We start from the raw sequence: 12,293 nt of genomic DNA on the forward strand, positions 1-12,293 counted from the left end.
ACACTTTCAAGCCATCATTCACACATTTGTGAGCAAGGCTTCTGTGGCCAGGGTCCATGCTACAAACCTGAATCTCTGAATTTTGGACTGTGTGCTAAAGGTGGCAGACACAATTTATTGTCATAATTCCCCCCATTCCCCTTTTAAGAATAGAATATCAATTCAAAACTGTGCAATGTCTATGGATACACTCGGGCATCGTATAGCATGGAGACCACACATACGCGCACGTACGCTTGAGGGGGCTTGGTGGCTAATACATCTTTCAAATCCATCTGGCATGTTCCCCTAACCCCACCATTTCATTGCTCTTTCGTGCAAGTGATCACGAACAGTAGATCTAAATTTGGCACATTTTAAGGTCAAGTGATGCAGCAAACAGAATCTGACCTCAAACAATACGCCTTTGTCCATTCACTCGTCCACGAAAACGTGCACACACACTGCACTTCACTTGCTGCAAGTTCATAAATCTTCGTCCCAGAACATTACTTGCTTCTTCGTTGAATGCTTGCAGAAAAGACATCTGGATGTGTGTGCGCCTCCCCCTCCCCCGCCCCACACCCCCAAGCCCTCAACACACACGCACAGCTGTAAGAGCAAGGAAAGCATGTTTTTAAAATTCCATTGGTTCATGTAGGCACAGAATCTGAAGCAGCTCCAAAATGGACATCAAGTTAAAAATATATATATATATACCAGTTTTCAAAAGTCTGTAATTATGTATTTACACAAATTACATAATTCTGTATGTATTTACATACAATTACAGATTATCAAGTAAGTAACACAATGTTGTAGTGTTAATGAGATGAGATAGAATGAAAACACCATACGGAAGCCACCCATTTATCTACAAAACAGGACCTGGCAAGGTAGGTTCCCCAAGACTGACTTGGCATGTTCTTCAGCACTGCTGGGGGACATTCGTGTGACAGAAGGAGAGGTGGTTCAGTCCGTACTCGGTAAGTCTTTGACCATGTGCAAGTGTTGGCACCAAAAAGATAGTGGTTTAGCTACATGAGCAACTGTTTGTGAAACTGGGGCCACCCACTCTGCAGGGGCTCAGGGCTGCCATCCAGCAGGCTTTGGGTCTCTCAGGACAAGAACCGAGGCAAACCCACAAGCTGGGGATGACTCGCTGGCGCTACTGCCCAACAGACAATGCCCACGCGAAACCCTGAGCCATCTACTCTTCCAGAACGCCTATTCACATAAATTGCATAAGTCAGTATTTATTTATTTACAGACCATTACAGTTTATTGTATCAATTGCCAAAAGCATATAACATTTTGCTTTTCTTTAAAGATAAAAAGGTACCAAAACAACTCCAAAAGTAGACATTAAAGTAGCATTTTCTAGGAATGCATGGAGATTTTAGTCTTTTTCACAAATATGTTTTTCTTTTAAGCTGATAATCTAGGGAATTGTGCTACTTTAAGATTACTTTTGGCTGTCTTCTAAAATCAGTTTCTTCAGTGCTAAATATTACACCTATGACATCCTAGAAACCTGATTCGTCTTCCCTGTGGTCAGATGTTTAATGTTTTTTAGACCAAAAAATAATAATAATAATTAAATGCCTTTTGGAAAAACTAAAGCCTGAATATGTGCACATTTTAGCAGCAGCAAAGGGTTAAATAATAAATAAGAATACTACTTCTTGGAATTAAATGCAATTTCTGTTTAGAAAGTTAAAAAAGAAAAGAAAAAGGGAAAAAGAAAAGAAAGTAAATGAAATGAGGGCAATCTTTTATCAGAAATCAACTATTTTACATTGCTTCTGTCCCCTCCCCCAAGAATATTTCTCATTTCCAAATATTAGACTAGTTTTTCCTTAATGCACATCAGCAGGAGGGCAGTGCCACATTCTCCAACTTGGACCATAGAAAGGCAATATATTGTCACCACAATAAGTCATGCACTTCTAGCTCGTAACAGATTTAACTCACCAGTGACAAACTTTTATTTTTTATAGAGAATGTGCATCAGAGTAAAACAACATTGGAATATTAAATTTTAAAATTAGTTACATAAATCCCAGCACATTTTTTAACTGTCACTTTCAATTTCCCAACATAACTGGCTAGAAAGTGTTGTATGTAGACAAGAATTTGTTATAAATTCCTTTTTCTCAAATATTGCTTTAAGAATTTGGCTCTTTTTTCCTTATTATATAGTAAGAAATAGTCTCCCTTGCCCAAGGGCAAGTTCCAAAATTATTGCTACTCAAGAAATATGTATTCTTATGCTTTTCAGCATAAAATGTTATAAAAGCCTTGTAAAAGATATTCTATATAGTAACCTCCCCTCTAAAAAAATTGAGCGTTTGTGAAGACCATTTTAAAAAACAAAACACAGTCAACAAATATTATACTTTCCCCCTCATTGTCATTATTGATAAATATTTATTAGTTTCACTTTGCAAGTTTTCTTGAAGGGTGCTATTACCACGTAATTATGACAATTCACACTGAAAGCCATTTTCTCTAAAAGATGTTACAATGACCCCTATGGTCCTTGTATAATTTCATATTTGATAGCCAAGTGCACAAACAAAAAGTTTACAAGTATGATCCTGTTAATCTTATTTTTGTCTCTTAAAAAAATAGTCTGTGCTATGTAAGCTTTTTTTTTTTTTTTGCCTTTTTTTAAAGAATTTTAAGTCAGTACAATTTTTGATATGAGTCCTGTTGTTCTGGAGATTGGCTAAAAGCATAGTTATTGTTTAGCTTTGGTATGTTCTGCAATAGATTTAAACAAGTAAGACATATACCAACCCTCATACTTTCCAACCGTGAAACTACAGTGATGGAGTCACTTATGAGAGAGGAAATATTACAGACACAGGATAAAAGTTTGAGACCCAGTTTATCTTTAATCCTCTGGGATAAGCTATGAAACAAGCAGTCTGAAGAGTGAATACTCAGTGTCATGAGCGATGTGCATAAGTTTACAATAATACGGGCACAAAATAGATTGTCGCCTTTAGTACATTGGGGTCATTAGAATTTCTCATATCCATGCACCATTATACCTACTTGCATGAATTTACCACAGGTTCATAGCGGACTTTGCCATTTTAATGCTTAACAGAGCCTAAAGCTTCCAAAATGCCTATCTGGCCTGTACATATTTCATTAAAAATAAACTCTATATAATAAATAAATATATAAAATAAATAAAATGTTGCCTTTGGAATTTCTATAAATAAATTTAACATTTTTTTTCTTTCTTTCTTTTTTTTTTCTTTTTTTTTTTTCTTTTTTTTTACTAAGAGGTCTTTGCTTTAAGGTCACTGGGATGATACCAGTGAGAATTAACTGAAAAAGTCTTTTAAGTAAGACTGCACCCTCCATGCCTTTGAAAAATGCAGCAATGTACCCTCGCGCAGGCCGCCAGCCAGAACCCCGAGGAGTCCAAGGGGGGGGGCCGCGCTGACACGGGATGAAGTGACAACTGATCAAAAATGGAAAAGCGTGTCTATTTCCCAGCATGCATCGGGCCGCCGTCCTGGTCCTCGAGCATCTCCCGGCTCCCCCTGCTCCCCGCTCCCCCGGAACACACGCCACGCCCCGCCCCTCGCGCGGACTCTCGCCCCTCTCCTCTCGCGATAGGCGGGCGAGGGGCCCTCTGCCCTCCGGGAGGACGAGCCAGTTAAGTGCAGAACAAAGTCAGCATGTTCCCATCCAAGCCTCCATCGTACATTATGCATGCGACAAAGTTTGGCAACAGTGGAGCTGATGTGATGACACAGCTAATCAATAAGAACCCGCCGCGTGAAACCTTTATAGTGGTTACTTTTTTTTTTTTTTTTAAGGGCTCAAGTGAAGAAATTTTGTCTTTTGTCAACTTTGGCTTAGAATATCCTTATATAGTTCAGGTACTTTGTCGGGGTCCACCGGTCTAGGTAAAAAATGTGTGAATTTCTGGTGCCGTTTAGTCCTGGTCCCCTCTCTCGGAGTCCCGTCCTTATTTAACGCGACATAGTACCGCCTGCCAGTGTCCACGTGCTTGTACAGGTTCGACGAGTACGTGTTATACCAGTTTTCTTCAAACTGTTCTCTGAATACACACTCTTGGGTTAGTTTTTCCTGTTAAAAAAAAAAAAAAGGCAAATAAATATGTTGCAAAATTGGCCACTTTCTGTATTAAAAGTAATATTCTGTTGCTATACAATATAACCCTGATGAGAAAGAAAATACTGATTTTTAATACATTTTAATGCATTTTGCAAAAACTGCTGAACTCTGTAACTACATTCTAATTTCCTATTCCTAATGGCTGAAGTACAGAGATTCTAAATGCCTTCCAGTTAACCATCTTCCGCATGGCCATTATGTGAAAGAGGCGGTGGCAAAAGGTGATAGCTGTTCCCACGGCAGTTACACGGTGACCCAGCTGGGAGGAAGGGACTTTGCCTGCCCGAGGCTCGGATAACCGCTTCATCTTTAATACAGGTATACTTTTTATAAAGTACTTGCCATGGAGACCAACATTAGCAAATTACTGGTGGTATCAGATATTCCTGTACTTTTCAGCAGGGTTGTTTGTTTATTACTCTCCAAGAGTGGTTTTCAAGCTTCACTGTGCAGTAGAATCACCCAAGATGATTTTTCAGATGCAGATTTCTGAGCCCTACCCCTTTAAAATTCTGATCTAGAAATTCTCAAAATATATATATATATATATATATGTGCATTTTTAACAGGTGCCTGAAAGAATTCCGATGCAGATAGTCCTCACTCCACGTTAAAATGTAATGCTTCTGTCATGACTGATGGTCTTCCTAAATACAAAGTGAAAACAAATATTCTGGCTCTTCCATTTCCTTGAATTTAGATAGAGGAAGAGACTCCCAACTAAAAAAGCCACGTTCTCAGGTACACAGATGCCAAGAGGAAACCTGTACCTATTCCTACATTCCCAGAACAAAACGGATCCCCGTCTTCTCAGACATGCTCACTTCCCTCCACCTGAGCTCTGTGAAAGCCCGGGTCTCGCTCAACTGCCCAACCTGGGGCCCCTGCGCCGTGTCACTCGTGGGCAGTGACCGCCGGGACCCAGAGCCTTGAACAGGCTCCAGGCAGACGGCGGAGTGTCTGAGCTGGGCCCTGGGGAAACAGGCAACAGGATCCACTGGCCTTTTTGCTCTTCTACTCACTCCGTTGAAACTTTTAAAATCAATACCTTCCCAGATGGTAATTTTTAAAAAGTAAACAGTAGGATGACTTCAGATAGTTCCTTTGCTCTTATCCTCCTGGAACCTTACATGAATAAGAGAACAAATAGGCGAATGCAAATAAGAGCGTTTAACAATCTTTCATTTCTGCCATTCAGACCCAGAGGACAAACAGCAAACTTTATACGTGGCCAAAATACAGATGTCCTTTTTATGTGCACATAGTTAAGAACACAATTTAATATGCTGAATTTATAGTAGCACTTGAGTAGAATCAATCTTCTCCAACTGCTTGTGGAGTAAGTCCAGAGAGCAAAGGAAAGGACAGAGGAGAGAATTTGATAAAATCAATAAATAGTCCAATCTGAGGCCTTCTCTATGTCCCTTCCCCAACCTTAAGGCTTATGACCCACGCAATAAATAGCTCGTGAGAGCTTGTGCCTCCTAACAGGTGCTCTTCAAGTGGTCAAAAGCACCAAGTAGGTTTTTAGCAAAATATTCTCTCACTGGACACATTTTTGCCAAGGGAGAAATAAGAAAAAGCAGGAAAAAAACATGTTAGGCAAGGACGAAATGATGGGAAAACTTTAGACTGCTGATGCGGAAAGCAGGCTGCATCCACAACCGGACTACTCCCATTTGGGGGTGCCTAGAGAAGCAGGCGGGGTGCACAGTGGAGAGGCACCTTGCAGGATGGGGTGCACAGTGGAGAGGCACCCCGCGACCCCTCTGTGTGTGAATCTAGAAGGGCATTCTTCTGGGGACACGACTGCCTCCTGCACTGGCGAGATCTGGCTGAATGTCATTTTCTCTCATCTCTATTAAAACTAATGAAATTTTTAAAGTGTGTTAAAGACATTAAGGTCTATTTTAGTCCTTACTACATTTGCATAATAAATAGTTTCCTTACAGGCAAGATTATTCCTGGCTAAAAATGGCTGGTTTCGGTCTGCTGTAATTAAGTAAATTTTCTAAACAAATTATGTGCATTTATTTTTTCATTAATAAAATGGACCAAAGCATGGGAATGGATGCCAAGTGTATAGTTCTACAAAGGACAGGAAAAACTAATTCAAATCAAGCTTTCTTTTTCTCAGCAGGAAATCATATCACCTGGCAAACACTGTAAAATTAATCTTTATTTTTAAAAAGTAGAACACTTCCTCCTCCTTTTGCAGCCATGAGTTGGGCACACATTTATATTTCCTTTGCACACGTCGCATGCCTATAGCACAATGAATGACCTTTCTTGGATCAGAAATAGCAACTCAGAAACCTCAGCAGAAGATAGCGAGTTTACACAATAGGAAAGAGGCTGGCTTTGGAGTCAGAGCCTACTCAAGTCCCAACTTCCCCCGGTCGCCAGCTGAAGGACATCTACACCTAGTTATTTCACCTCTCCAAGTCTTGGTAGCCTCATCTTTAAAACAGGTCAGTAATAAGTATCTTGAGACAGGGTAGTGACAAAGATGCAACCGAAGGACAGTGCTGAGCACAGAGGAAGCCCTGAATACAGGGCGGGGTGTTGATATTATGTTAAACACACAGGACAGCAAGGCCCAGATGTGAAGTGGTTTGCCGCAGTCTTTGGGTGATAACGAGATCTCGTTATTACATAAAGAAGCCACTAGAGCAAGTCTCCCGGACCCCTACCGGAGCTGCCACACTCTTGGGACAGAGTCCTTCCGTTTTCCATTTTTCACTGACTGGGTGGTGTGATTGCTAGCGCCCCTCTCATCCGTGAGACTTCAGATGCCATTTCCCAAGGGGCCAGCGCTGGGGAGGGTCTTATAGGCAAAGGGCTGGAGTTTGCAAAGTAGGCTCAGGAGCTGAGTGCAGTGACTCTTCTCAGAGAGGCATCCTTGCCTCTTTACATCAAAATATAATTTTCTAAAAATGCTATTCACTTTGCAGAAGGAAGGGGCACAGAGAGAAGGAAATGAGAAAGCACAAACCAAATCCTACGGGGTAGAGGCAGCACCATCTACATGGGACACTGACTTGTTTTCAGTGATTAAGAAAAGACTGTCATTTTATACTTTTATTAAGAATATGAAAAACTGCTTTCAAAATAGTGAATTAGCTAAGAAACGGAGCTGGCCTTTCGCTGCACAGCTCACACTGCTCTATGTCCCTGGCAGGCCGTGAGAGCATCGCTCACACACATAACTTTCAAGGCAGCCCAGAAAATAAAGTGAATTATTTCAATTTTAAAAAGTACAATCCGTAGTCAGCACCTTTCATGATGGTTCAGAGTCCAGTTGTCTTGTTCAGGGGAGAGCTGTATAACTTTGGTTAACAAGTTAAATGAGACTGTGCAGACATTATTACATTGCAAAACCACTGCCACATTTCAGCTCCTGCAATTACACCAATTATGCCACACTGACAAACCTGCACACTTGAAAAATTAAAATTATCATTAAAAGTTAAAGACCATGTTACTTTTCTAAACCATGTATATGCTTTTAAATATTTTTCTTCCTCTTATTTGGGACTATATCAATGTGTGGTTTTCGTTTTAGACAGAATAGCAAGATTTACAAAATTAATCTCTTTATGATCACACTTCAGTACTTAATGATAAATCATTTAGTTGTGGTGAGTATATTTATATTATATATTTCTACTCCAAAACTATTTTTCTAAATTAAAAATAAGTAAATGATTGCAAATTGGGACAACAAAAAACTATTAACCTATATTCTTATATATGTTGGAGGGGCAGGAGAGAGTGTCTGCCTTCAAATAAACTATACACTCTAGAATTATAGAACTCAGATGTTTTAAAACTCACCACATGTTTCCAATGCAGACAGTTTATAGAGTATTCCACTATAAAGTGATCAATTCTTGTTTTATTGTATTTCCATGTTTTAATTTTTTTTTTAGATTATTTAACTATAGCTGTTTATGGCATACCTATCTTTGAACTGTTGGATTATATCACTAGGCTTGGGTGGAGAATGTGGATTTAATTCAAAAATCTACTAAAGCCCATGCTTTGGAACAAAATCTGGTGAATGTTAGCAACTATGGAAACCTCTTTTCGTTTTGTATCATCAAATTCTGAGCACTGGGAAAAACTGAAATTAAAACTTCAAAACTTTTACCAATCCTATTAAAACCGAAGTATGAGATAATAATGTGAAAATTATAGTACAGCCCAGAGAATGCTTAGGAATGTTATAAGACATAAACTTATATAGACACCATTTTAAAATATTAGACAATTTGAAAACGTGTAATCCACATGGGCATGATTATGGCCAATTCATATCTATGCCCATTTAAAAAATGAAATCAGATTTGTTTGAAAATTCAAGATTCAGTAGTAGTTCTCATTGAAAACATATAGACTTATGTCATGCTGCTATTTTAAAATATAATTTCCATATTAACACGCATATGGTGTAGCTTTAACCACACTACCCAAATGGATGTATTTATTTAACTCAGGGGTTGCTTAAACTACTTGCTACTACATTATAAACTACTACGACACGTAAACTCATGATCAGTGACTATACATTGACTTAATTGTAGAGTTCCTGAACATTTCATAAGTTAATGACTTTGATGCAATCATTCATTCTCATATCTACTGTTTATTACAGTCATGGTATTTAAACCTTCCTTAACCACAATTACTCGTACAGATGTACTCTTCTTCATTAATAATCTAGCAGCAAATCCTTAATGGGAGTTGTTGCAAGGATCAGGGTGATTAAATATAATGACTAAAGAACCATTAATAAGAAGCCAGATCTTTTAACTCTTCTCTCCTGGGAGAAGTCTCCAACTAGACAGAAAGCAACAAGCACAGAGAGAACAGGCAGGAGGGCGCTATTTTTTATTTTGTTAGGAGCCCCAGTCCAGATTCAACCCCCTGGGACCCTCAATAATATGCTGCACCTTAAGCCCCGTTTTTCAAGACCTCTTAAAATTCCCCACTATCCCAGACAGGATTGCTTTTTATATCTACCATCGTGGCCGTCAAAATTGCCGCTGGAATTGTGGGAACAATTGACTCAGTTGCATCTGGTCAATGTAAACAAAATGATGCAAGTAGGTAGGCATTTTTTCATTTTGTCTCATCAAAATATGTCAAAATTTAAGAATTCTTAAATTCTCTCCACCACTGCCCCACCTAAAAAAAAAAAAGAAAACAGAAAACACTTTCTCCTCAGAAGCTTCTTACTTCAGTATTGGGGACCCAAAGATCAGGGTTCCAGTATGAGTCTAGGTGCTCACACACATACACACATGCACACATGCACACATACACACATGCACACATACACACGTACACACATACACACGTGCACATATACACACGTGCACATATACACACGTGCACACATACACACATACACACATGCACACATACACACGTGCACATATACACATATGCACACATACACACATGCACACATACACGCATACACACGTGCACATACACATGCAGACGTGCACACGTACACACACCTTCCATGCTGCACGCTCACTGGCCATGTGGCCCCCAATATGCTGCCAGGACAGAACTTGCCAAATGGACCACAGGACAAACCAGACAGCTGAGGGGCCTTCCTTAGAAACTGCCTATAAAATGAATATTTGTTTAGCATATCATATTCTCTCATAAACCTTCGATACATTTTCAGAGCTGCATTCCCACAGGAGAAAGAAAGTCCTGCTCAAGGGAATGATAGAATTCAAATTTGAAAATTTGAAAAGTTCAATATTCACTTTAATATTTGTGCTTGTGTTAATGTGTAGCCAATATATATTTAATTCTTCCATAAACAAATCCATAGGGAAAAAATCATCATATTTTTTTAGAATTTTAGAACACCAAGTTGAAAAAAATCACATGTAACATTTCTTCCCGCGTAGACTATTATCTGATAAGTGTCATTCAATGACCACTTGAAATGACTATCAAAGTTATACAAAAGCTGAAAATACTTCAAATTAAATATTGCATGACCTTGAAGGGTCAGACTGACAGACAATGCAGGAGAAATGAAAAGCTAAAAGGCTGAGAGGTGAAATTAAGGGAATGAGGATTCAAGAAGGACATTATACAAAGACAACTGAATCCAACTGTTTGGTTCTTGAGATACTGGAGGGAGCAGAGTCAAAAAAGAAAGATGTACCAAAGACTTCCTGTGATAGACAAGGCAGGTTAAATTCAGCACATGGTTTGTATAAATTTAACAAGATAAATGGAAAGATTAACAAATAGGATGACAGTATAAACCCAAAGACAAATTCTGACGAACTCAAAGCTGCGTAGAATTTCCTTAGTAAAGGCAATGCCAACCTCGCAGAAACGTGCACATATAACTGGTAGCTGTGGGTGGGTTGGTTAACATTCCTGGGCCTCGATTTCCTTTTCTGTAAAGTGAGGGACTTGGACTAAGAGATTTCTAATGTCCCTGTGAGACTAAGATTCTAGCGATTCAGTCTTGGAACATCAAAATGTGAAAAGCAAAGTTATCTACGATAACCCTGGAAGGACATATCGAACAGGAAATGACAAAAGAAACTGCAGTGCAGTTGGAAAGTAGGGAAAGAAACCAAATAAAATGTGCTGCGTCAGTTGCCCACTGCAGGGGGGAGCAGGCAGCAGATTGGAAACGTGGACTGAATTTATGCTTCCAGAAACAGTCAAGAGAATGAGGTTGCTATTTCAAGGAGGAAAGAAGGGCAGGGAAGAAGACAGCCACGTTGGCAGGAGGGGCCTTCGCATGTCCTCCCTGGGAGGCCGTCCGATGATGTGCTCCTTGGGGACGTTACTATTACATGTCCTTGCAATTGGGCGCCTGCCACATCCTCTCCCAGCACTGGCCTCAATAAACACGGCTCGTTAACGAGCGGCCTGCCTGACCAATAAACCCTACATCATGAACTGCCCAAAGAGAGCTTACTGGAAAGAAAACCCAAGCCCTGTAAGAAAACAAAAAGTTAGAAATATCGTAGAACTCCCAAATCTCAGGGGAAAGTTGGACAGGTGCACAAGGTAGAGAAAATGCAACACCGAAGAGAGAATACCAGGACTCCCTCGGTCATTATTTGATATTTCCACGTGACTCCTGAATTACTGAGACCACCCCCCCTCAGTGGAGCCTGTGTTCCCCATCTCTACCCAACACCCACCAGGAAATCCCAAGTAAGACTGCAAGGGGGATAAAGCTTGTCTCCAGCACACTCACCTGCCCCTGGCTCCCCAACTCCTAGCACCCCCGTACTCACATCAGCCCACATTTCTCTGGAACCCAACCCTTCCTGCCAACCCCCCTCGAGATGTAGAAAAGGCCCTGCCTCTCCTCAACACTGACGCGACTGTCTCTGATTCTCTCAGGGTCCCTCTCTCTCCCAGTGCTCATCAAGGCTAAGACGGTCATCTGGTCAACCTACTCCTCCAGGAAAACCAAACGTGCACGCTGACCTGGGCCTTGCTAAACATGGCGCCTTGCCCCGAGAGACAGTCGCTGACGGTGCGGAGGCATCTTGGGTGCCGGGACAGCCTGTGCATTCACTGACACGTGGGCATTTAATAAATAATAATCATAATCACAAAGTAAATGAAACCCCGAATCAAAGAAAATTCTTTAAGTGGATAAAATAATGATGAGCAGCATGAGAACAGAGGACACAAAATCAATCCTGATAAATAAGGTTTCACAGTTGACATTTTAAAGTAAGATTTGAGCAATGCCACATTCTGATCTGAAGAAAAAAAGTTTATCTGTTGTCAGAGGCTGTGTCACGAAATCAACTTGTGTCGGGATTTTAGGCATTTACAGCAAGCACAAAGGAAGACAGCTCCGAGCCTGTCCCTCCCACTTAGCGCCGCCACCCTCCGGCGCTCGGGGGAAGCCCTCTGCAGCAGGGGTGTCAGGAATGAAGACGTTTTTCTCAGCCAGTTGTCACAATGCCACGGAGGAACAGCAGGCCAGCAGGCTGACGAACGATGTTTTTGTACGAGTTCAAGTCATTCCCTGGCGCGGGGAAGGCAGGAGGGATGGGGTGGCCGGCCACTGCTGACGCTGCCCCCAGGGCAGTGGCTCCCACTTCACGCCAGCAGGGCCAGCATTTTTTGTG

General features: G+C 40.7%; 1 protein-coding gene across 1 annotated transcript in view; it reads right to left on the reverse strand.

Annotated features, from left to right (window-relative positions):
* Positions 1 to 607: 607 nt before the first annotated feature.
* Positions 608 to 12,293, reverse strand: part of FGF9 (fibroblast growth factor 9) — a 31,369-nt gene continuing 19,683 nt past the window's right edge. The window contains exon 3 of the mRNA XM_012778690.2: positions 608 to 4,095. Within this exon, the coding sequence (XP_012634144.1) occupies positions 3,850 to 4,095 (246 nt within the window). The 3' untranslated portion in view covers positions 608 to 3,849. The remainder of the gene's footprint in view (positions 4,096 to 12,293) is intronic.

This window comes from Microcebus murinus, chromosome 13, assembly GCF_040939455.1.
Source record: "Microcebus murinus isolate Inina chromosome 13, M.murinus_Inina_mat1.0, whole genome shotgun sequence".
NCBI classification, from domain to species: domain Eukaryota; kingdom Metazoa; phylum Chordata; class Mammalia; order Primates; family Cheirogaleidae; genus Microcebus; species Microcebus murinus.